We start from the raw sequence: 27,073 nt of genomic DNA on the forward strand, positions 1-27,073 counted from the left end.
GGGCCATGCAGCAAGACAACGGCCCTAAGTACACAAGTCGTTCTACCAAAGAATGGTTAAAGAAGAATAAAGTTAATGTTTTGGAATGGCCAAGTCAAAGTCCTGACTTTAATCCAATCAAAATGTTGTGGAAGGATCTGAAGTGAGTAGTTCATGTGAGGAAACCCACCAACATCCCAGAGTTGAAGCTGTTCTGTACGGAGGAACGGGCTAAAATTCCTCCAAGCCGGTGTGCAGGACTGATCAACAGTTACCGCAAACATTTAGTTGCAGTTATCGCTGCACAAGGAGGTCACACCAGATACTGAAAGCAAAGGTTCACATACTTTTGCCACTCACAGATATGTAATATTGGATCATTTTCTTCAATAAATAAATGAGCAAGTATAATATTTCTGTCTCATTTGTTTAACTGGGTTCTCTTTCTCTACTTTTAGGACTTGTGTGAAAATCCGATGATGTTTTAGGTCATATTTATGCAGAAATATAGAAAATTCTAAAGGGTTCACAAACTTTCAAGCACCACTGTATCACATTTTTATAAATACAATAGTGTTCCCTGTTTGCAGACATTACGGTTGACTACCAATCATTGGTATTGAATGTAACTCCTCAAAAGTATTATATTATATTGCCTGGCAAAATGTTCTACCTGTTAATGGATTCTAATAAAATTAAAAAAAAATTTTCTCATTTCATGCCAAAGAGAGTCCGACAGTGTTATCTTAATGTCCCAATATATAAATACTTCAGCATAATGCTTCAGAAGAGACATTGAATAAAATGACATTTATAATTGTATTTAAAACAGTGGAATGATCAATTTTTTGCCACAATCCCAACAACACTAATCATAAAATTCTGTTTTTGATCAGACTACATGGACATTTGCACTTGCAACACTGAAAAGACTTTGAATTAAAGAAGTACAGCCAGTGTTTGATATTTCAGTGAATAAAAATCAGACATGTAAAAAGAAACTGAATAAGTTTAACTCACATTTCATGGCACTAATTGGCAAGTTCAACTCCAAGCACAGGTCAACCATCACCGCTTCAGCACGTGTCACGTTCCGTGTCTTTTCATCCACAGATTTCGTAAAAAACTGCTGGATGCCCCCAGATTTACTTTCCGCCTGACTCGCCATTTCAGCATACTCCATATGTTTTTTTTTTTTTTTTTGTAGTTGACATGCCGCGTGCAGTCATCGCGACCGCCATGAGTGATGTTAATGTCAGTTCTACACAGTTTGCAGTGCGCGTATCCATTGCCCTTTTGACTGGGTGTAACGCACGGCCATTCTACCATATCGAAAATAGCGCGAACAAATGTGCGGAATCTGCGCATGTCACACACAGCATGTGTGGTTGTCGTAAAAATAAATAGCCTAGCCGTGAATCGCGCATGGATTGAAAAAGTCGCTTGGACATTTAAAAACAACTCACTGGAATTTTTTAAGACTTTATAATAATTCCGTACAGAATAACACTGTTTGCCGTAACATCGTATTTACGTAACTTTTCCGTACAAAATGCGGCCAATCCGTACTAGTAGGCATCTCTGCATCTTTTATCAGCCGCCTACAATGCAGCCATCAGCATTCTGATTCGGTTTCTATGATGATCCATGAGAGGATAAATACCTGATACTCCCTATTACAGGGATGTGATTTGGGGCCGGTGAAATTATCTGAAAATTTTAGGCGGGGCTCTGGGGGCCACAGGCCCCCAGCTGGTCCAGGGCAGCACCCTGGTGGGGGGACAAGGGGGGAAGCCCCCCGAAGCTCCTGGGTTTTTCTGACTTAAAAATTGTACTAAAATGGCAAGCAAAACACACAAGAAAAAACTTGTCATGATTAACAAATTCAAGCCAATTTAATGGTCAACATGCAACTCTGACACACACGGTCACTCTCTCACACACACTCACGCCCCCCCCCCCCCCAAAAGAACCAGTGCGAGCAGGGCCCGCTAGCCTTGGGACGTAATTCGCCCCGAGGCGAGCCGCGGCGCTCCGCTTAGGTTTCGTTTCTATCCCGACTTTGCACGCTCGTAGCTCGGGCAGGGGAGGTCCCAGTATCCCCAAACTTGACAGCCAGAGACCTCTGCCCTCTCCCCAAAGAACGAAATCGCTGAACAAATGTCTCACAGTCTCATGTCCAACGTCTGTAGCAACCTCTTTCTCCAACCATTCCCAGCGGAACTTGTTTTTCACTATTCTGTCGATTTCTTTAACTCGATTTGCATCTTTACGCTCGATCACGGAGGCTGCCATCTTTCAACTCTTTGTTTGAAGCGAGCTTACGTACAGCTAACAAGCGCGTTCATTGGTTGTTACAGAGCGATGGGCCAATCACGTACCTCGTTTCATCTCAGTGACGTAATTGCGTAAATGACGTAATTACGTCAATGAGATGAAACGAGGTACATGATTGGCCCATCGCTCTGTAACAACCAATGAACGCGCTCGCTTCAAACAAAGAGTTCAAAGATGGCAGCCTCCGTGATCGAGGCGTAAAGATGCAAATCCGAGGCTGCCATCTTTCAAACAAAGTCGGAACGAATAGGATACGAATGTGGATTTGAGGGAAAAATCGGAAACATTTTTTTTTCCCAAGTTTTGAGGTGAAAAAAGCGGAATTCCGCGAATTCGCGGAAAAATCACATCCCTGCTATTAGTCAGACAGAACTGAGGAAGCCTTTCGGATGAGAGGCGAAACGTTTTCAAGAATCTTCAAGCAAGTCCAGTTGCTCTCTTCTACCAACCACAGATCAGATGTTTTACCATTATCAACATATAAGAAGTCCCATATGGGCTTTCAGTTGCTGCCATGATCTTGAGTGACTTTGAAATATCAAACTCAAGGTCATGGATTTTCATAGGACTAGAACCTGACAGCTGATGATTGAGAAACATTACCATTATCAACATAAATAAGTGCTGCCGGGGCGAGGTTTGTTTTGCCCGGCAACACTTGTTTACAGGTTTAACAAAACGCACTAATTTCACCAGACTGCTCAGCTTTCAAAAGCCCAAGTCTACTGGCAACGAGCTAGTTAAATACCTACAAGGACGCACAATAAGTATTAATTTCTAGCTGGGTAGTTAATATGCGCCCGTGTGCTTAAAAATCATCGTTTTACAACCTTTAGCAAGAATGCATGAGAAATTATTAGGGGTGTTTTTGTTAAAAAACGAGGAATCGTGTACTTGATGCGTCCATCAGACGGCAGGAAAAATTGCTAAACTTTAAAGTGTCTAAAACATTAGAGATGATTTCATAACGTTTGATTCAGAGACCTAGTACAGAAAGAAGTTATTACTCATGCTCTTGTTTTACATCCGATATTTACTGTTCTGCTCCTGTAGCTACTGCAACACGTAAACAACTTCATCTACTACAGTACCTGTGAACTTCCTGTGCTTTCGCCCAGGGCGGCGCCATTGGACTTCAGGTCTCGTAGTTGTTTTTCGAGCTGGGCACGTGCCTTCTCACTGTCTTTGAGTCGTCCCTCAGCGCTTCTGAGGCGGACTAGCTCCTCCTGCAGGAGGCTGTGTTGGCGCTGAAGCAGTGCCAGCTCACCCGCTGTCCCCACTTCGCCGGTTCCGTCACGTGACAGAGAACGCCCCAGGCGGCACAGCGACGTACCACCCTCGCGCACGCACAACTCTATGATGGAGTCCTGCCGAATCACCGCTCCCTGGAAAAACAGCGACTCGTATTACAAACCATTCGGGTCCTAAACTGACTACTTGAGTTTAATTCTGATATGTTTAATCGCACACACCGTTAAGGAAGTGAAAATGCAGAACACAGTGTGAGACAAACATTTGACACAACTCCGATGGCGTGGGCTTGGATCTTACCTGCAGAGCATGGAGCTGAGCGTGGAGGTTCATCAGTCGCTGAGAAACTTCCTGAAACACACAATCCGTGAGGAGAGGAATAAATTTAACGCACGCACACTTAAGAGTACATAAAACTAATAACCCTCATTACATCACAGCACTGATGAATTGTTATTCAGAAGGTTTTGATTAATTTTCTATAATAGCAGCGCCCTGTGATGACCTGGCGACTTGTCCAGGGTGTACCCCGCCTTTCGCCCGTAGTCAGCTGGGATAGGCTCCAGCTTGCCTGCGACCCTGTAGAACAGGATAAAGCGGCTAGAGATAATGAGATGAGATGAGATAATAGCAGCTCTGATAGTAATTTCATCTGTAATTTAAATCACAGGTTTCTATTAATGTGCTTGTTCTAATATACACTACCGTTCAAAAGTTTGGGGTCACTTTGAAATTTCCTTATTTTTGAAAGAAAAGCACTGTTCTTTTCAACGAAGATCACTTTAAACTAATCAGAAATACACTCTATAGAGATCTTGCAGTCACGTGACCGGAAAGTACACAACCCCCATCTTGTCGGTAAAAAACACCGCTGAATACTGCTGCACTCGTGTACAGAATGGATCAATTTCAACCGACGGACTACACGGCTCATTTTTCTAATGAACAGATAACTAGATATATGTCTAAAATAAACGATCTACAGATTTGTGACCCTTATGGCTTACCGGACGGAGTTTTCACGACCGGATTTTGAACTGCCAGCGGAATACCCGGACGTGTATAATTACCTCATTAACTTTCCCTCGCTGTTCAGTGGTGAAGCACTGCGTGCTTATAAATCTCTGGACAGTTTTCTTTACAGAAATTCAGGATTTGTCAGCGACTCAGATGTGGCATCTTGTAAACAAGAAAATAATCCTCATTGGACGGGTAAGTCACTTAAGTATTGAGTATAGCACTGACCAGCCGATTATAGAATAGAATAGAATAAGGTAATTCCAAATCGTCCATCTTGTTTACATGGATCTGGCGTTGGAGAGGTAGAGGCTTGGCAGTGGAGGTTTGAGTAGCTGTTTTCTGAGCTTAGTCAACAGGCCGGCTCTGCCTGCAGCCTCGCTTTTGCTTCTGCTCCCGGCGCCGCCTCCTTTGCTTTGCTTCCGATAACAATCCACGTAGACCACGCTGGTCTCACTGTCTCGTCCGGAATGTTATTATTTTTTTTTTCTCGTCCGGAATGTTGTGCATGCGATGGAAATCGCTACAAACCGTCATTTTCTGCTGGAAACCAATGTCCAGTAAGTCCATACGGTTGTAGTGGATATTGAAGTCCGGTACAGACGAACAACACGCAAAAATACACACAAAAAGCATAAAAAACGTGCACAGGTAGGGAGAGCTTGTAGCCGCAGCCGTTGTAGTAGAATTGTATATAGTAGGGTTTTCCAGAAGAAAAGGTAGAAGTAAAAGCAGAAGTAGAACCAGAAGTAGAAGGCGGAATATGGCGTTTGACCGACAAGATGGCGTCTGTCACAATCTGGATCGGCTGTGACGTCACATGCAAGTGCTCTATACATTGCTAATGTGGTAAATGACTATTCTAGCTGCAAATGTCTGGTTTTTGGTGCAATAGGTGTATAGAGGCCCATTTCCAGCAACTCTCACTCCAGTGTTCTAATGGTACAATGTGTTTGCTCATTGCCTCAGAAGGCTAATGGATGATTAGAAAACCCTTGTACAATCATGTTAGCACAGCTGAAAACAGTTGAGCTCTTTAGAGAAGCTATAAAACTGACCTTCCTTTGAGCAGATTGAGTTTCTGGAGCATCACATTTGTGGGGTCGATTAAATGCTCAAAATGGCCAGAAAAATGTCTCGACTATATTTTCTATTCATTTTACAACTTATGGTGGTAAATAAAAGTGTGACTTTTCATGGAAAACACAAAATTGTCTGGGTGACCCCAAACTTTTGAACGGTAGTGTATTATCGTTTCTTTAGGCCCTGGTCACACTACAGCTTGTGATGGGTCTGCGAATACTTAGCGATTAAAAAAATCGGTAGCGTCGCCTCCAGTTGTTTGATGCACAGCGAGTGTTCTCCGAGCTTCATGTGTCTCCGCATCGTGAGTGGCCAAAAACACTGCGAAAAATTTCAGTGCGTGTATTGAAATTTAGTGGTGATGTTTTCGTCAGCAGGATAAGAAGCGGTGAATACTCGCAGATGGGTTTGGGAACATTTCCCGAAGCTCATGGAACCTTTGTCGAGCCTCTTAAGATGTATTTGTCTCGAATCCATGTCCCCGATGCTTGCAGGAGCCTCATCAACACAGTTGCTCGGTACAGCCTAACCTTCACCGTGACTTAAAAACTACATTTATATTCAGGGATCCTTCAGAGCGCATTGTGCGTGCGCTTGGGGCCAACACCTGATGCTGATTTGAGTGCACTCAGCACACGCACGCTGTTTTCACAGAGATTTTGTGAAGTATTCTGTCAGGTATGCGGCGGTACACGGATGTAAGTGCAGGAAGACAGGCGTGATATTTATAAAAACAAAATGTGAGGCAAGGCCAGCGTAACGGCGGCACGGTGGTGTAGTGGTTAGCGCTGTCGCCTCACAGCAAGAAGGTCCTGGGTTCGAGCCCTGGGGCCGGCGAGGGCCTTTCTGTGCGGAGTTTGCATGTTCTCCCCGTGTCCGCGTGGGTTTCCTCCGGGTGCTCCGGTTTCCCCCACAGTCCAAAGACATGCAGGTTAGGTTAACTGGTGACTCTAAATTGACCGTAGGTGTGAATGTGAGTGTGAATGGTTGTCTGTGTCTATGTGTCAGCCCTGTGATGACCTGGCGACTTGTCCAGGGTGTACCCCGCCTTTCGCCCGTAGTCAGCTGGGATAGGCTCCAGCTTGCCTGCGACCCTGTAGAAGGATAAAGCGGCTAGAGATAATGAGATGAGATGAGAAGGCCAGCGTAACAAAGCACAAATGAAAAGAACAGCAAAGCATAAAGCAGAGGATTTAACCAGAGTCATAAACTTGGTTAGAAAAAAAAACAAAACGTGACCGTGATGATGCTTCGCAAAGTCTCTGTGAAAACCAGTGATGCCACTAACGCGCTACTTAGTAACGCGTTACTGTAGTCGGACTACTTTTTTTCAGTAACGAGTAGCCTAATGCAGTGCTATTTCCAAACCAGTAGTCAGATTTAAAGGCGTCACGCAGTGGCGATAAAAGTCGCATTATTCTGCACCAGAATGCTTTCGAGATTCGAAATAAATTGACCGTCGATTTTTCAAAAGCTTCCCGCGGTTGTAATCGGTCCTTATTTGGTCATGCCCATCACTTGAAATTTTCCGCGTTCGCAGCGCCCCCTCTCGGTCAATGGAACAGCTGCGTGACGTTATACCAGTAACCACTCGGTGCAGTTGCAATGACGGACACACCAGAAAATAGGAGCGATGCTGAGGAAATTAGCTTTGATTTTACCGATACAGAAGAAGAAAATGGCCCACAAGTAGAGATTTTGACAGCTGAATGTCCTGGTGGTATCCAGCCTTACAGATTTGAACCTGAGCGCTCATCTTCAGAAGAAAATGAGGACAGTTCTGACGACGACAGAAACGAAGACGAGAATGAAGAAGACCGGCGACTTGAAGACTTGTTTTGGTTGGTTTCTCTGACTAAATCACTACTTGTGTGTATTTTTAAAGACCATTTTCACTTGAATTAGAATGCTGTGTGATTAATCTATGATTATGTGTAATACTGATAGCTGTAGGGGGTGAAAGTATAGCTAGAAAGATTGAATTCTAGCAACTTGACAGCTTGCGATCTCGCGAAATGCAGTGGGCCTTCTGATACAGTAGACCCCTTGATATTCCAGTTTTCATCATTTTCCTTTTATTGCGGTTGATTTTAACTTGATATTCAGTATGTTATAGGCTGGGAGTATTGAGCTTTGTATTGTATTGTTTAGTAAACGTACAATCGTCAGTAATAAGTGATAATTATTAGTTAAAGGCAGCTCTGTGGCATAAATCTTTCAATTAATCTTCTGTCATCCATTTGCTAAAATTATGTGCCACATATGTTATCAAGACAACACTTCATGTGACAAAGAAAGATATGACAAATACATAAATGTATGAAAATCATTTTGTACAATTAATGATTGATACATAGAAACACTTAAAACATCTCATCTCATTATCTCTAGCCGCTTTATCCTGTTCTACAGGGTCGCAGGCAAGCTGGAGCCTATCCCAGCTGACTACGGGTGAAAGGCGGGGTACACCCTGGACAAGTTGCCAGGTCATCACAGGGCTGACACATAGACACAGACAACCATTCACACTCACATTCACACCTACGCTCAATTTAGAGTCACCAGTTAACCTAACCTGCATGTCTTTGGACTGTGGGGGAAACCGGAGCACCCGGAGGAAACCCATGCGGACACGGGGAGAACATGCAAACTCCGCACAGAAAGGCCCTCGCCGGCCACGGGGCTCGAACCCGGACCTTCTTGCTGTGAGGCGACGGCGCTAACCACTACACCACCGTGCCACCCATCACTTAAGACATGTGTTTTTAAAAAAATATTTTTTTTCTATCAATACCTACCCTTAGCAAAAAGAAGCTTATTCAAGTGTACTATGAGTATACTTATTTTTTTACTAAAACTGAGGAAGTATACTTGAAGTTGACTTTTTATAAACTATATTTTATATACTTAAGAATAGTATAGTGAAGTATACTTGGCTTATACTGAAAAGTATAAATAAAAGTCTAAGACTAAGTACATTAATACTAAGACTTACACTTATACTTTAATACTAAAACGTATACTTTAGTATAAGTTTCACGTTTTTCTGCCACAAAGGACTAATGCTTAGTATATCTTGCTCCAAGTGCATAATAAGGTCAAGTCATTGACTCATGCTTAACATTTAATTTATATATTAATATAATATAATGCTGGAGTTTAAAACTTTACAGTATATAGTATGTGTGCTCAATTGCATTATCTTTATGTACCTTAAAATCATACACAAAAACAGAAAAACTTTTGACTTGACTTTATTGATCAATTTCTCCAGTAAGGAAGGACTTGATTTCATAGGTCTTTGTTTTTGAAATGTTTGAAAATATATATATCAAACTTGTTTTCAACATTCTGTCTTGTGATTTTGTAAATGCATCACACTCTTGTGTACATACAGTATGAGTAAACTTTAAGAGTACGTTAAGGAGTATATTTCCAGTATATAAATAGTAAGCTACAAGTAATATGCCAAGCAAACTTAAAGTATAACAAGTAAACGAGTGAAATAACCAACGTTTATAACAGTCTACTTAAAGTATGTAACTAAGGGGTGTTGTGGCTCAGTCAACTAAAGCGCCATACCATAAATCTGGGGACCTGGGTTCGATTCCAACCCAAGATCATTTCCTGATCCCTCTCCTGCTCATTTCCTGTCTCTATCCTATCCAATAAAGGTGAAAAAATCCCCAAAAAAGAAGTATATCGATAAGTGTACTTGTGGTATACTTTAAGCATGCAAGAGGGATATACCAAGTACATTGATAGTATATAGATGAGTGTACTTGTTGTATACTTTAAAGTGTACTTTTGCAAACTTAAAATGAACTTTAAAGTATACTTTTATAAACTTGAAATGTTCCAATTTAGTCCGAAAAAGTATTAAATTTGTATACTTTCTAGTACACTAAAAGTACATGGTCTGTAGTATACTTGCTATACTTATACTCATACTGAAGCATACTTAATAAAATGAACTTTAAGTATACTACTTTTTGCTAAGGGTAGCCATGACCTTGAAATCAGATCCATTGATAACAACAGTCACAAATAGTGTTCAGTGTTCGTTGTTACAGCCAAACACAATACACCGATTAGGCATTTTGTATCACAGAATATTAATACATCATTTCATAGTGTTTTGAGTGTTCAAAACTATCCACAAACTGAATAAATCCACAAAATCCGCAATGTAAACAACTCTGGTAAACGCACGCTATAGAGAAAACATGGCGACAGGCCAGCATCACCCAAGGGAGGTTACTGGTATGATGTCACACATAAGTTGACCTAGTTAACGGCTGGCTGCCTAAATTTGGCTGTGCGCGTCAACTTTAAATGCTTGTAGCGGGCGCATCGTGACACTGAGATCGCGGGAAACCGAGGGGCTTGAATAACCCACCAAACCCGACATTTTGACACATGATATAGCCTGATTGCTGAAATTACCGCACGACGCCTTTAAGTTACTTATCTAATACGCTGTGCGTTACTATTTTGCGTTTCGGGGCGACGTAGGTTATTTATTTATTTATTTTTTTGGCGACCTGGGTTATGTGACACGTTTCCTATGAGGTTACGTCATCTCCTCTCCGTGCACGAGGCAGATGTAAACAATGGAGGGAGAGAGGTACGCCTTTTGCACCTGGAAATGAGCAATTCCAGCGTTATGGACGTGACACTTGAACTCAAAATGGCAACAAATGACCCAGTGCATGTTTTATTGTCTCCCAATATTTAAGCAGGTGTTGCATATTTTAAGGCTGTACCATACTGGAGAAGTGATAGAACAAGAACAATTCCCATAGTACATCTAGGGCATGCCAGAAAACGCCAATAAAAGATGCGTTATGGATGTGACAGAAAAAGTATCACTTTTCTTGGGTGACTGTACATTTTTATCAAACTCTGTGAAATTGTAAACCTAATGTCGAAATGGAGATATCCATTTGATAGAGGGGTCCAAGGTGAATATTAAAAAATCTTTGTTTAAAATATTTTGTATTTCATGCAGAGTTTCGGAAGGAAAAGTCAGCGTTATGGATGTGACGAAATTCCGTTATGGATGTGACGCGTCTGAAATAGACATGGCGTATGTTTAGAAAATCAGCAATTTAACCACCATAACCCTTTGAAAAACTCTCTAAATATCAGCTAAAACTATCAAAGTTCTTAAATAATATTTAGGATGGCTATTGTTTTGCTGTTTTGTGGATTTTAGCATACATTTCTGTGGCTTGTGGCAATAATATAGAATTGTACATGATCAAAGTTGATTTTAGCTTGGGGTTTACATTATAAGAAAGAAAGACTGACAGTGACACATTAGGTTGGTTACAGATTGGTTCAACTTATTCACATCTGTAAAATACAGGCCTAGGTGAGATCTCTGGGAGTGGTTTTGATGTATTACATGTTGCTTTATTTTTGCATGGTGAGGTTGACATTTACATGGAATTGCCCAAATACAGACATTATTTTGATTTTATTTCAGCTAAGGATGGCAACATAAAGGTTCATTGTACACTCTGTGCTGGCGACAAAGTCTTGTCTGCCTTCAAGAATACAACATCAAACCTAAAGAAACATCTAGAGACACAGCATGGCACAACTACGTGAACAGAGCAGGTCCCGCCTGGTGCGGAGAAAACAAACGAAGGAGGTCCCACACCCTGCAAACAAAGAAAGTTGGACTTCGGTTCAAAACCAGTAAGTTTTTATAAGAAGCTTTTATTTTAAGTAAAGTCAAGAAAGACTGTCTTTATTTTTTTATAAAAACATGTAGGCCTATTTCTTTCAGGAAATAGTTTTCACATATCAGTGTACTGTAATTTTTGACGTTCCGGTTAAAATGAATGTCAATAAAGTGAGTATTGGCAAAACTGGTAGTCATTTTTATGTTATGGGAACGGGGGATCATTCGCTGCTAAAAGTAACTAATAAAGTAACTTGTAATCTAACTTAGGTGGTGTTTACATTAGACCGTATCCGTCTCGTTTTCGTCGCGGATGCACTGTCTGTTCACATTAAAACGCCGGGAAACGACTCCACAGGCGGAACAACTTGAATCCGCCAGGGCCCACGTATTCAACCCAGTTCGTATCTGATCCGGTGCTGTGTAAACATTGAGGAACGACGAAACGCTGTGCTGAGCTCTAGCTGACGTCGTCATTGGACAACGTCACTGTGACATCCACCTTCCTGATTCGCTGGCGTTGGGATCACACACACAGCGGCTCAGTCCCGAATCACTGCTCGTGCGCTCTGTGAGCTGCGCAGGGCCGGAGTGCGCACCCTCCAGAGGGCACTCGCTGTTCAGGGCGGAGTGATTTGGAGCGCAGGAGGAAGCGTTGAGCCGCACTGAGGTTTATTTACACATTTCAACTTATTTACCTCCTTCAGGCGCTTAAACTCAGTGAGAACATGAACATCACAGCCAGGTGTGTTTATCTGCTGGAGAAGGTGTTCGCTTGCCATCCTTCCACTTGCAAATGGTGAGTGACTTGCGCATGCCCGATATGCACTGGGATCATGTGACGTGCCGTCTAATTAGTCATGTGATTAGCGTATCCGTGTATTGGCGTTGCTGTGTGCACGCGAATCGTTTTAAAAACGTTAATCCGATGATCCGCTGATACGGTCTAATGTAAACACCACCTTAGTTACTTTTGAAAGCAAGTAGTCAGTAACTTAACTAAGTTTCTTTTTAAAGAAGTAGTCAGTAGTCAGATTACTGTTTCAAAGGCCGAATCCCATTTCACCCCTTGGACCAACCCCTTGGCCCTTCCCCTCCATTTTGCGCGTTCACGTGAAGGGGTAGGGGTATCCCAATCCCAGTTAACGCGGAGGGGTAGGGGAAGGGGTAGGGCTTCTGTACCCCTCCAAACGGAGATTTTCCTGGAGCTGACTCCGAACGAAGGGGTTTGAGTGATTTCCCACAATGCCATGCGGATTTCAGCGAGATTTCATGCGGATTTCAGAAAGATGGCGGTTCCCGCGGTGAAAGATTGTCATAAATGTATTTTCTCCATTATTTACGTGTTTTAAGTTGTTATCCAGAGGAAACATGCCACTTGATTCGCTTTCGAGCTGAGAAGGAGCAGCGATTTCTGAAATCCAAGCTGCTGCTAAAAAGCTTTGGGAGTGAGTATTGTTTTCGGTTGCTTGACTGCGTACGTTTTGTTCTGTTATTCTCACTTTTATTGTTTACATGAGTGTTCTGATACCTCATTCTGTCGGATGTGGTGCACGAAGCGCCAAAGATATCCCATTCAGTGGTGTTAGTTAACAAATCACACCCTGCCAGCAGAGATTTCTGGTTCTGGCTCTGACTGTAGCGGCTGGTCGCAGCCAATGACGCATTTGGTCGCGTTTTGCTAACGTAAACGCTGACGGAGGTACGCGATGATGTATGCGATCGTTGAAGGGCTATCCCAATACGTAGGGGTTGAATTTCAAGCCCTATCCCTTGTAGCTCAGTTTCAAGGGGAAGGGCCAAGGGGAAGGGGGAGGGGTAGGGGAAGGGGTAGAAATTAGAATTGGGATTGGGCCAAAGTAACTATAGCAACAATGGTGAAAATAGCGTCCTTATAGGCACGTGCTGATTGTGCTCAAGTCAACATCAGGTGTTTCCTATAACAACTGGGTCCCAAGAGCGCGCACAACTCGAGCTGTGTGGTCGCCTGCCGTGTGAGCACAACTTTTGGCCCACCTTTATGTCGCCATGCATCGGCACCAATTTTGTTGCAAATTTTTTTTTGTTGTCACCTGAGGTTATCGGTTTGTTTTTTAAAATTTGGTGAGGACTACCCAACTGTTATTTAGGCCCTGGTAATATTCTTGGCATAAACGTGGCATCTGATTGTAGATTTGGTGGCATGGGAAACCTAAAATGGTACCATCTTCTGCAGATCTCCAACTGTGATCACTTGAGAAATGTTATCCACTCAGTGTGTAGAGACAAAATAGACTTGTGGCACCATCCAGGTTGACTCATTACAGCTCCATTTTTTAAAGCTAGACCGCCTTTCAGATTTGTCAAGTGTAGGTCATCAAAAGAATTTTCCCTGACAGCCAATTATTTTTGTTTCGTGGACCGAAAGCTACTGAACTCGAAGTACAGACTTCCAATTTTATTAGTTTTTTAAAAATAGAACAATTAATGAATTTAAGGCCATGGGGCCCTAAATTCTCCACTATTTTTTCCTGCTTCACCATGACCCAATACAAGATACTACATCATGCATGACGTGGTGGGCTTTCCCTGTTCGTGCAAGGCATTGTGGGATACAAATTTGAAACAGGAGAGAAAAATGGAGGACAGGAGTGTGCGAATGAAACGTGAAAGACTGACTACAGTAACGGAAAGAAAGCGAGAAGAAAAGATGTTATGTTCTATACGAAGGAAAGGAAACGCAGGACCAAACTAATAAATATGGGCGCTCAGCGAGCACCTCGGTGTGATCAGCTGTTCGTTTAGCGACAGAATGATGGAACTGTCAGTGCACGCTCAAAGTAAACCTGTAGATGGCAGTAATGCAACACTGTGGATGCCAGCCGCTGTACAGTAAAACCCAAAAGAAGAAGGTAAACTTCCTCTGTCTGCTTGACTGCACGAAGCGAGCGATTTGATGCACATTTATTTGCTTTAATCCCCTCAAATTAAATAACTTCCCAGCTACAGAATGGCCTGTTTTGTTTTTTTTAAAGATATTACAGAAATAACCATATATCACAATGACCAAATTTCAGAGGGAACTAAATTTCACTGGTTTTATGAAATCGAAAGGCTTTAAATTATGACATCAACAGCTGCTATTTTTTTTCAAAGCCTTTGTCTGATTTATGAAGGTCCAATTACTTTATCCAAAAATTAAAATATAAATGGAAACATTTCAGTTGCATTTTGTTCATAAGAATTTCTACACGCACCACTAATTGTACCACTTTTTTTTCCTCCTTAGAATAGATTAAATTCATTTAAAGGTGAGATATCTCTCTTTTATGTGGATTGAAATCATGACAACAAAATGGCCCTCGTATCATAAACACTACTCACTAGTTCTTCCGTTCTACCATTCTATTCTTCCTTTTCACCATTCTATCTACAGTATAATTCGTACTATAGACGGGTGTTCACACGGCAACTTTTACTCCGGTGTCGCACCGGGGCTGCCCCGGTAGAGCGTTCACACGGTACAAAGTTATAGCGGTGTCGCCCCTGAAAGCTGCTTAAACCGGTGCAAATCTAACCCTGCTCGGGAGGTGGTTTAAGAAATTTACTCCGGAGTAAATGCTAGTTTGCGGGGCAGCACCGATATACAATGGGACGTCTGAACGCTACAGGGGTAGACTCGCTACGCGTGAGGAGAGTTGATTACATACTGTACGGGCATTGCATAATTTGCATCCTGGTATTTTGCGCTTCCAAAATGGCGAATATCAACAACAAAAGAACTGCGTGTCTTCCAGTGTTGCCAGATTGGGCGGTTTTAAGTGCATTTTGGCGGATTTGAACATATTTTGGGCTGGAAAACGTCAGCAGTATCTGGCAACACTGGTGTCTTCATCCACGTTGTTTTCCCGGCGCTTGGTGATGCCATGACAACCGGGAAAGGAAGTACATTTTCACGCATGCGCATATTTCATTTCCGCATTATTACTATCGTATAGCACGGTCGCAAAAACTGCCGTGTGAACGCAAGTGGGGCTGCACCGGTGCTAACACGCTTCTCTCTAGTAAGCAGGTTTGTGACGTGTGAACGCTCCACAAAATTTACACCGGTGCAAGATATATCGCAACAAAATACATCGGTGCAGCATCGATGCAAATATGTGCCGTGTGAACACCCCTTAGATCAGGTGTCTGCAGGCTTGAACAAGTTCAATTTAAGACTTTTTAAGACCTTTTTAAGACCATAGCAGGTTAAATTTAAGACTTATGCCGCACAAAAAAAAAAGAAAATTGGGAGAGCCTGAATTACTTTCGAAATAACAAAATTTATTATCATTCACCAATGAACTCATTACATCCCTAGGGTGCGCTCTTGCATTAATGAGGAACTAAGTTGCAGTGGAGCCAAAGACATCCCGCAAATCACTTGAGGATGAGGCATTCGATTCCGTACGGTTTGCGTGTTGTAGCGTTACAGTTCGCACGGAGTTAGCTGATACACCGTCTCGAGATGTGCTTGGACCAGACAACGGTGAACAAAATTGAGTGACGGCATGCGATTGTTGCAGACTTTTATGGCAGCCTGGTGCTTCTTCGCTTTCGCGTGCGATTCCGGTGCCTTTACACCCAGGGTGCCGAGTTTGAGTGTTCTTTTGTACAATGTGCAGTACGCCTCAAACGGATTGTTTGGTACACGTTTTAACCAGTCTACGAAATCATCGCGTTCAAGCCAGCAGTCGTTAAACTTGCATTTGCCCATTTTGCTACAAACCGTGACAATAGGGCTGTGCGATATGGGAAAAAATGAATATCCCGATACATTTTCTCCATTTCACGATATATGAGATATTTAAATCTCCTCTAAAGGACCCCATGAAATCTAACTTTTACTCTTTACTGTTTTCACTACAATCCCTGCAGATTAAATACCATTCTTGGTTAACTTTACAGGTGGTTTTCAACAACACATTTTAAATTTTCATGTTGGTGATTAATCACAATGGAATTGAAATAAGACTATTTTTATTCAACAAAGATGTGGCACAAACTGCAAAAACAATCTTGAAAATTGCAACAAAGGGGCAAAACAATACAGAGCTGCTCAGAGCTCAAACCAATAAAGCACAAGCTCAACACTGAGAAAGACATTTAGCCTAAATAAGAAAAGTGCTCTTTCATTACATTATTTTTAAAAATAGATCTCCAAGCTATTAACCTGATTACTGAGAACCAGGGCTTTGAACCAGAATTTTTTTCCTATTGGTTCGTTCCGAACAGAAACGGAATTTTAACGTTTCCGGTTTTGGGTTCCACCATTAAATAGACGTTCCCGAACCGGTTAGAACAAAAAAAATTTCGTTCCCGGAACGGTTAATTACGTTCCCTGTCAGCTGTTTAACAAATGGCTATAAAATTATGTCTCTGTCTCATCCAGCTTAAGCCAAATGTAGGCTAATTCTATTACAACCTTCATTAAATAAGACAAGAAATAATTCAAAACAATTATTATTTCAAATGTTGGCGATTTGGATTCTCAGTATGTCTTCCCATCTACACAAACAGAAAAAGTGCCAAAAATGAAAGAGAATTCGTTTAGTGTGTTACCAAAGGCTAGTCAGGCCCTATAGAGGGCTACCGCATGACGTCACCACGCCGCGAGATTTTGTTAGGCGCCATATTGGAAGACCAAGTACACATCTATGCAAGTACATACATACATAAAACAAACTACACCTGAAATGTAGCCAGGGCCGGTTCTGCCCTAATCTGGACCCGGGTGCAACATCGCGCAAACCCCCCCCCCCCCCCCCCCAAAAAAAAAACAGTCTAAATCAGGACAACCATCACATAACTATAACTATAAACATTTTATATCAACTATTTTAACTAAATGGGCTATAATAAATAAGCCTGCAGGCAGCCACGGCGGGCTGCCTCAGAAAAGTAACCATTTGTCCTACCTTAAAACTCGTTTGGCATTTTCTGCCTCCTTTTTTGTATTTTCAACCCTCCGTTTATTTTCTTTCCTTTTCTGAAAACCCGATTTGTGTCCAGACATTTTGTTCTGCTACCAACGAACTGACTCGTCAGGTCTCGTCTCTCGAGCCCGCGATGATTCCCGTGGGAAGGGCAACAATTGATACATTTTTACAAACAGCCAATAGGGAGGTTGCATCGTTCAGGCTCTTCTTTGCTCAGACACTCATGGCTTTTTTATTTGTAGGCTACGGAAACTTTGAGGAACGAAATAAAAACCGGTATTAACCGGTTACCATTATTTTTAATAAGCGTTTCTGTTCCGGAACATAAAAAATAATAAAGTTTCTGGTTTCGTTTCTGTTCCATGTGAAATAGAAAAAGTTCCCGGTTTTCGTTTTCGTTCCTTGAACCGGTTCAAAGCCCTGGTGAGAACCACTGGAACATTCACAATAGAGAGAGAGATTGAGGGAGAGAAGAGAGAGATCTGCAAAACATCATTTTTCTCTTTGCACACTTTTGAACTGAATGTTTTCTGGCTCTGCCTCTCAGATGTGTAGAATTCCGGTACTGCCTTCTCTGTAAAATGTCTGCGACCAGGCAACTCATGTTTGGGATCGAGTGTGTTTAGTAATTTTTGGAAGCCTGGTTTTTCCACTATACTAATCGGGATCATGTCTTCGGCAATGATGTTAGTGATTGCATCCGTTATAGCTCTCCATCTTTGACTCATTTTCTCATATAGGGTGGCTTTGGAGAACGAGGCCGCTATGGTCATTTGTTTAGCTCGTGGGCAAGTAGTTCGGAGTTTAAGAGACTCTTCATACTGTACCGGGTGAGTTTTCAGGTGATGGAACATATTCGTGCTGCTGCCTTTCGTGATGACAGGTGTTTTTGCACACTTTACAAACTGGCATTTGCTGTTCCACATCCTCCTCGCGATATCCAAAAAAATGCCAGATGACTGACCCCTTACTCGTTCTTTTAGGAACCAATTCGTCCGCTTCCATTTTTAATTTGTCGCTGAAATTGACAGAGCTTACACGGTAGCCTACCGACTAGTGGCCTAGTGGTAGCGTGTCCGCCTCTCGATCGTGAGATCGTGAGTTCTATTCATGGTCGGGTCATACCAAAGACCATCATAAAAATGGTACCTACTACCATCTGGCAAGGCACGCTGCAATACAGATGTGCATAGGGAGTTGAACTCTCGTGGTTACAAGAGGACTAGCCCCCCACTGTAACCCTAGCTATGTAATAGGCGAGAGGCCGAGGGCTACGGAAACAGAGATCGGTGCCGCCCGATGCGCCACCATCAGAGTTGGGCCTGGTTAGTACTTGAGTGGGAGACTGCCTAGGAATACCAGGTACTGGGTGTGGGAAGGACTTTGGCCGAATCCCATTTCACCCCTTGGACCTACCCCTTGGCCCTTCCCCTCCATTTTGCGCGTTCACGTGAAGGGGTAGGGGTATCCCAATCCCAGTTAATGCGGAGGGGTAGGGGAAGGGGTAGGGCTTCTGTACCCCTCCAAACGGAGATTTTCCTGGAGCTGACTCCGAACGAAGGGGTTTGAGTGATTTCCCACAATGCCATGCGGATTTCAGTGAGATTTCATGCGGATTTCAGAAAGATGGCGGTTCCCGCGGCGAATTGTCATATGCACTTGTTCAGAGTGTGCAAGAAAACAGCTTTCCTACAGCAGGAGCGCCTTCAACCTGTTCCAAACACATTTTCAGCGCATAAAGCAAACTTTTAACAAGGAACAGTGATTTTGAGTGAAATGAGTGCATTCGAGCATATGTGACATGAAACAACTTTCTAAGCATGGATTTTCATGTTTTCGAGCTTTTAACACATTTTCATCATATTGGTCATTTTAACTGTCTGAAACGAGTTTTCAACATAGTACTGTGATATGCACTTGTTCAGAGTGGGAAAACACACTCTCCGTTTAGCTGCAGACAACCGTAAAAAGAGGCCTATAGCCCAGGACAGTGATCACAACAGCAGCAGATGGTATTTCAGCAGAGATTTCTGGTTCTGCCTCTGGCTCTGACTGTAGCGGCTGGTCGCAGCCAATGACGCATTTGGTCGCGTTTTGCTAACGTAAACGCTGACGGAGGTACGCGATGACGTATGCGATCGTTGAAGGGCTATCCCAATACGTAGGGGTTGAATTTCAAGCCCTATCCCTTGTAGCTCAGTTTCAAGGGGAAGGGCCAAGGGGAAGGGGGAGGGGGAGGGGTAGAAATTAGAATTGGGATTGGGCCTTTGACTTTTTGACTTTGACACGGTAGCCTACGCAACACCAGCGATTGCACGAACTGAGTCAGCGCTGTAAACCGGAACCAGGAAATCTTCCCGCCGCAGTGTTGCCAGATACTGCTGACGTTTTCCAGCCCAAAATATGTTCAAAACCCGCTAAAACGCACTTAAAACCGCCCAATCTGGCAACACAACCGAAACTAGAAAATCTTCCCGGAAGTTCCTTTCAGCACCTAGATGCTAACCAATCCCGGGTGACATCTAGGTGCTGAAAGGAACTTCCGGGAAGATTTTCTACGTGCAGAATAATTCTGCACGTAACCTAGGTCTTAAATTACCCAAATGAGATTTTAGACCAATAGTTGCAAAATATCTCTGTATTTTAGACTTTTTTCGGCCTAAAATTGAAAATGTGTAATTTTAGACTTTTTTAGACTCCGCGGACACCCTGTCTTTTGTAGATCACAGGATGTCTTCCCTTATCACTGTGAAACAGGAAGTAACAAGTTCAAACAAGCATGTAGTTCAACGTTACCCTGAAGTGAACTCCAGACCAACAAACCAGAAATCAGAGCTCTAAACCACACCCAGAAAAAAAAAGAAAAACATCTTTCACACTTGACCAAGCATACAGAAAAAAAAAACAACAACAGAAGTGTGGGGAAATAACCAAATTCACCCGTTTACATAATCGACTTGGTACCTCGGCTGGTGTCTTGTCCTCCAGCTGATTCCCATTTCCATCCTGCATGAATAAAATGAATCCATCAGCTCAAGGGAATGACGCCGTCGAAATAAATCAATCAAATATGATTCACATGTTATTTATTCACTGATAGCTTATTGTATGGTTATACGGTGAAGGACATCAGCTTGACAGATACTCCATTTAAGAGGAGTTTGGTAATGCTTTCTGGAACAAAGTTTGGCAGCAAATGCAGTTGTGCTGCTTCAAAATCGTGATCGTTTTTTTTTTTAAACTGAATTCATGTCGCTATGGAAACAAGTGTCACACGGTCGTGAATAATGAGTAATTATGCTTGTTACAGCCCTGCATAAAACTCAGTAATAACGCCAAACACGTCTCCCTGAATGCAGTGGGTTGAATGGAGGTTTACTGCAAGTTACTGTGCTTTGTTGAAAAAAAAAAACTGCATGATCATGAAAATAATAATAATAAAATGGCATAATAACTGTTCGTTATTTCTTAGCATCGCTTTTGAAAATATGCCTACCTGAGAAGCCGCAGTCTCCTGTGAACCATTGACTAACACCTCCTGTCCATCTGGGAGGAGGAGAAAATAGAGTCACGAATCAAATAGAAAACAAAGCCTGTCACGTTTATGATGCGATCATATGTAGCCTGTTCGAGATGAAAAAGAGCTAAAGCTATATTTTTACAGATTATATGGCACTTTTTTGCAGTCTCAAGCGATCTGCAACATGTACAGTACAGTGGCACAGCAATATTTTTATTTTATTTATATTAGACTACCTAAGGGCGGCACAGTGGTGTTGCCTCACAGCAAGAAGGTTCTGGGTTCGAGCCCAGTGGCCAACGGGGACCTTTCTGTGTGGAGTTTGCATGTTCTCCCCGTGTCTACGTGGGTTTCCTCCACAGTCCAAAGACATGCAGGTTAGGTTAACTGGTGACTCTAAATTGAGCGTAGGTGTGAATGTGAGTGTGAATGGTTGTCTGTGTCTATGTGTCAGCCCTGTGATGACCTGGCGACTTGTCCAGGGTGTACCCCGCCTTTCGCCCGTAGTCAGCTGGGATAGGCTCCAGCTTGCCTGCGACCCTGTAGAACAGGATAAAGCGGCTAGAGATAATGGATGGATGGATGGACTGGCTAACTTTTTCCGAGCCGTGCTTCAATGAAAGCCATACTTGGTCAGTCTTGTTCTGATTGTGGGGTCATGAACATAAACATTTAAGTGGCTTGTAGGTCACATGACATCGCTCTTAGGTTTTTCTTTATGTCTCTGAGCATTAAACATCTAACCTTGGACAGAATTTGTTTGATTGATGTGGCTACAAATAATATACTGTTTCCATGAATTAATATCTGCGTTATTAGCTTATGCGGTACTGGTCTGTGTGATAAACTCCAATACACCTATGGGATTTAATACATTTATTCATTCTTCTTCTTTAGTGTTCGCTTTATCCTGGTTAAGATTAAAGTGGGGCGGCACGGTGGTGTAGTAGTTAGCGTTGTCACCTCACAGCAAGAAGGTCCGGGTTCGAGCCCCGTGGCCGGCGAGGGCCTTTCTGTGTGGAGTTTGCATGTTCTCCCCGTGTCCGCGTGGGTTTCCTCCGGGTGCTCCGGTTTCCCCCACAGTCCAAAGACATGCAGGTTAGGTTAACTGGTGACTCTAAATTGACCGTAGGTGTGAATGTGAGTCTGAATGGTTGTCTGTGTCTATGTGTCAGCCCTGTGATGACCTGGCGACTTGTCCAGGGTGTACCCCGCCTTTCGCCCGTAGTCAGCTGGGATAGGCTCCAGCTTGCCTGCGACCCTGTAGAACAGGATAAAGCGGCTACAGACAATGAGATGAGATGAGGATTAAAGTGGATCTTCAATGTGTGTGTAGCAGGAATACATCCTGGATGGGATGGGAGTCCAATGTAGGGCAAAATGTTCACCCTAGGGGCAATTTAGCATAGCCAGTTCACCGATGGAGTTGTTTTTGGGAGTTTGAAGGAAACCGGAAAACCCAGAGGAAACCCACAGTAAAGAACTCGACAGAAACCATACGCTTAATTCAGGATCTAACTGTGGAGATGATGTCAGGTGGCAACGCTACCCACTGCACCAATGCATAGGAACATACAGTCCCAGTCAAAAGTTTGTACACCCCTTTTCATTCATAAGTTTTTCTGTATTTTGACTCTTTTCTATATTGTAGAACAATACTGAAAACATCACAACTATGAAATACAACCCCAACTCCAAAAAAGTTGGGACGCTCTGTAAAATATGAATAAAAACACAATGCAATGATTTGCAAATGTCATAAACCCACATATTTTTCACAACATATCAAATGTTTAACAACAGTCCATAAACGTCTGGGAACTGAGGAGACCAGTTGCTGGAGTTTTGGGAGAGGAGTGTTGCCTGATGTAGAATTCTAGCTGCTCAACAGTCCTGGGTTTTCTTTGTCGTATTTTTCGTTTCATGATGCGCCAAATGTTTTCAGTTGGTGAAAGGTCTGGACTGTAGGCAGGCCAGTTCAGCACCTGTACTCTTCTACTACGAAGCTATGTTACTGTAATAGACGCAGTATGTGGGTTAGCAGTGTCTTGCTGAAATATGCAAGGCCTTCCTGGAAAAAGACGTCGTCTGGATGGGAGCACATGTTGCTCTAAAACCCGTATATACCCTTCAGCATTGATGGTGCCTTTCCAGATGTGCAAGCTGCCCATGCCATAGGCACTAATGCACCTCCAGATCACCAGAGATGCAGGCTTTTGAACGAAGCGCTGATAAGCCGGATGGTCCCTCTCCTCTCTAGTCCAGAGGACGCGGCGTCCATGATTTCCAAAAAGAATTTCAAATTTCGATTCGTCTGACCGCAGAACAGTTTTCCACTTTGCCTCAGTCCATTTTAAATGAGCTTTGGCCCAGAGAAGACGGCGGTGTTTCTGGATCATATGGCTTCTTTGCATGATACAGCTTGAACCTGCAATTGTGGATGGCACAGCGAACTGTGTTCACAGACAATGATTTCTGGAAGTGTTCCTGAGCCCATGCAGTGATTTCCATTACAGAGTCATGCCTGCTTTTAATGCAGTGCTGCCTGAGGGCTTGAAGATCACAGGCATCCAATCCTGATTTTTGGCCTTGTTCCTTGCACACAGAGATTTCTCCACATTCTCGGAATCTTTTGATTACATTATGTAGTGTAGATGATGAGATATTTAAAGTTTTCACAATATTACATTGAGGAACGTTATTCTGAAACTGTTCCACAATTTGTAGATGCAGTTTTTCGCAGATTGGTGAACCACTGAGAGACTCCGCCTCTCTAAGATGCTCTTTTTATACCCAATCATGCTACTGGCCTGTTGCCAATTAACCAAATTAATTGCAACATGTTCCTCTAGTTGTTTCTTTTTAGTACCACTTACTTTTCCAGACTTTTGTTGCCCCGTTCCAACTTTTTTGAGACATGTTGCTGCCATCAAATTCAAAATGAGCTAATATTTTTCATGAAATAGTAAAATGTCTTAATTTGAACATTTGATATGTTGTCAATGAAAAAATATATGGATTTACGAGATTTGCAAGTCATTGCATTCTGGTTTCATTTACATTTTACACAGCGTCCCAATTTTTTATCCCCCGCTGGCCGAAAGGCCCAAAGGGGGATTATGTCGTGGCGATGTCCGTCCATCCCGGGAAGCTTTTGAAATCAACTCTTCTCACAATTTTTGGAGGAATTTCACAAAACTTGGCAGGATTCTTTGTTATATGTCGGTCATACGCATATTGCAATTTCGTTCAATTCAGTCACATTTTACCAGAGTTATGGCATAGCTGCCAGCGGGGGATATTGTGCTCTTAGAGTGCTCTTGTTTGGAATTGGGGTTGTAACATATGGAACATATATGGAATTGTGTGGTACACAAAAGTGTTGACAAAAAATGTTTCATATTTTAGATTCTTCAAAATAGCCACCGTTTAACTTGGCAGCTTTCCACACTATTGGCATTATCTTAACCAGCTTCATGAGGTAGTCACCTGGCATGCTTTTCAATTAAAAGTTGCGACTCGTCAAAGGTTAATCAGCACAATTTCTTGCCTTCTTAATGCGTTTGAGATCAAACAGTAACATACATGTCAACCTTTGGTCAATCAAACCTGTATAACCAACCTCCAAAATCCGTATTTCCCTTATAAAATCCGTATAAGATGCAAATTAAAATAATTTACCTAAAATTGAATGATAATTAACAATGATATATCCCAGTTACTTTTTATTCAATATTAATAACAATAAACCTTCAGAATGAATACAAAGCTCCAATGTTCGACAAAAACACAAAGTGCCACTCTAATGTTCTGAATTGTACTCCATGACAGCTTTTTTAGCACTCTCGGCACCAATACCTCACTAGGCTGCATGTCACAGCAAGTGTCTGTGTTGATCTTGCCGGAGTGCCCATTCAGAATCTTTTCAGCCGCTAGTGAAAGTCGCTCAGGTGGAAATACGTGTTTCAAACAAAATGTTACTTCCCGGTTGGCGGGATTCTCGCAATGCGGTGTGCGCATGATCAAAAGTGGAACGAAGTCTCGTTATCACAAGATAACGCACGATTTCATAAGATTCTTTACTGGCTGTCTGTGGTGTACAGTACGTTTGTAAATGTTATGCGCTCTTTTATCATCGTGGGAATTGATTATAGCTCTAAATAAATATTGAAGTTTTTTTAAAGGACCCATGGCATGGTGGTTTGTTGATGCTTTAAACGGGCTCGTGGAGGTTTCTGGATGTTATATCCGCAGCCTTTCTCGAAATGAACCCTCGGCACGTAGATATAGCCTCCTGGGAGAAAGCCCCATTTCAGCCCTTTTCCCAGTGCGTCGTTTTGCTAATGAGAAGCATGGAGGCGGGGAAGGTGGAGGGTGGGGCTTGAGGGGAGGGGTGGGGGCGGGCCATGGGGGGAGGGGGAGGGGCTTGACCAAGCTGCGCACACACATACTCGCTGCTATCAGCGCCTGTAGCCACGCTGCTAAGACAAAACCCCGTTCTCCCTCGGACTCCTTTCGTAAATTCAACGTGACACAGAGAACAGAGAGTGAGAGTGTTCGGAGTGGTAGTTTACGAACGTATAATACCCTAGGCTTGAACACGCACTCCATAACCAAAGAGGATAGAAGCAGCAACTACAGCAACATATCGCTTATCCAACAGAAGACATGCATTGCGGAGCAATAGTCAAACATAAGCTCATAAGTTACAGTCAATTTCCAGACTAAACTCAGTTTAACAGAGCATGCTGCATGCTCTTTAGTTTTGTAGCGCAGATTACCTGGCTAACTGCAGGAAGCGGTTAGCTGCACAGCTAATGTAGCCATTGCAAGGCTAACGCACCGATTTTAAAACACGGCAAAACGACTTAACAGTTCTACACTTACTTATTCGGTGTTTGTGGCTGATGCGGCAGGGATGCTTGGTACGGACCCAGGCTTCAGTGACAGTTGATGTGCAAAACCTGCCCTGTACTGTCCCAAGTTGTGGAAACATTCCTCAGGAAAATGCTTCCGACAAACATACACCGTCTTAGGTAGACTCGACGGCGTATTATTGGAGTAAATAAAATTAAGCCACTGCGTCTTCAGGGGCTCTCCCGTCGGCAGTAAAAACAGACTCCTTTCTGTGTTGTCACATCCATGTACAGCGCAATTTCCATGTTTCGCTCGCTTAGGTGGTACCATGTTGTTGTGTCCTCTATGGTCTCCTCACTACAAAATTGAAGTGACGTATCTATGGTGGCAACTTTTGAGCTGGGCGGGCAATCCATACAGTGGGTGGGAATCCAGAGGGGGGGCGTGGGGATCATCTCCCTTGCTGACGTAGTAAAGGGAAGAGCCTATCAACGCGCCATTTTGACGTGCCATTCTCAAATGTTGGGCATAGTTTGGTTTACACATTATTACATTTCTAGCCACTGGGGTGACTTAAGAAGGTCAGAGGAACTCATTTTAACGTTAAAAAACCTCAGAAAGTGAAAATTTCATGCCATGGGACCTTTAAAGAATCCGTATAACTGTATTTGTATGCCTGTATACTACATTTATTGAATCAAATCCGTATAAAATACGGACATTCTGTATAGGTTGACATGTATGCAGTAAATAGTACATAATAAAAATACAGTAAATGGCCCTATTCCACAACTGTAGTCATCAAGAAGCGCTCAACTAAGCTTAATTCAGCATCAGTTTTTAGTGGACTCCTGATATCAATCTCACTATGAGACTGCTTTGGTTCAAGACAGCAGTGAATGATTCCACCCCAAGATACGGTGGTCCTACGCAACAACACCAACCTTTTCGATGTTCAAGTCATGACAAAAGGGAAACCTGTGACTTAATATGGAAGCCTAGAAAAGGTCAGAATCTCCTTGTGCCCTTGTTTCATACTCACTTATCACCAGCGCCCCTGTGGAATTGTCATGACCATTAGAAGTGCAGGCCAAGGGGATGTCAAAACCAGAGCCTAACAACAGCTCAGTCAGTCTGTCCACTAGAAAAAAAAAAAAAAAGCAAGAAATATCTTAAGAGTCATGTTTATATACAGTATACACTAGTGTTGTAGTCAAGACCGCATAAACCGAGACCAAGTCGTGACCGAGAACAAAGTGTACCAAGACCAAGACCAGGACCAGACCAGTGTGTGTGAAGGGGGGTGGGGGAGGGGTGACAGCCGTCAACAGGAAGAAAAATTTCGAATTAGCAAAGAGTCGGGATCAGGACACTTCG

General features: G+C 42.7%; 1 protein-coding gene across 2 annotated transcripts in view; it reads right to left on the minus strand.

Moving 5' to 3' along the window:
- arhgef1a (Rho guanine nucleotide exchange factor (GEF) 1a) overlaps positions 1-27,073 on the minus strand; it is a 185,320-nt gene that overhangs the window by 21,377 nt on the left and 136,870 nt on the right. Inside the window, exons 16-20 of one of the 2 annotated variants that reach the window (XM_060904899.1) lie at positions 26,739-26,837; positions 20,816-20,865; positions 20,260-20,325; positions 3,868-3,918; positions 3,408-3,701 (exon numbers count right to left, since the gene is read on the minus strand). In XM_060904899.1, the coding sequence (XP_060760882.1) occupies positions 3,408-3,701; positions 3,868-3,918; positions 20,260-20,325; positions 20,816-20,865; positions 26,739-26,837 (560 nt within the window). The remainder of the gene's footprint in view (positions 1-3,407; positions 3,702-3,867; positions 3,919-20,259; positions 20,326-20,815; positions 20,866-26,738; positions 26,838-27,073) is intronic. The other variant, XM_060904900.1, reaches the window with a different exon arrangement.

Source organism: Neoarius graeffei, chromosome 22 (genome assembly GCF_027579695.1).
Source record: "Neoarius graeffei isolate fNeoGra1 chromosome 22, fNeoGra1.pri, whole genome shotgun sequence".
Classification (NCBI taxonomy): domain Eukaryota; kingdom Metazoa; phylum Chordata; class Actinopteri; order Siluriformes; family Ariidae; genus Neoarius; species Neoarius graeffei.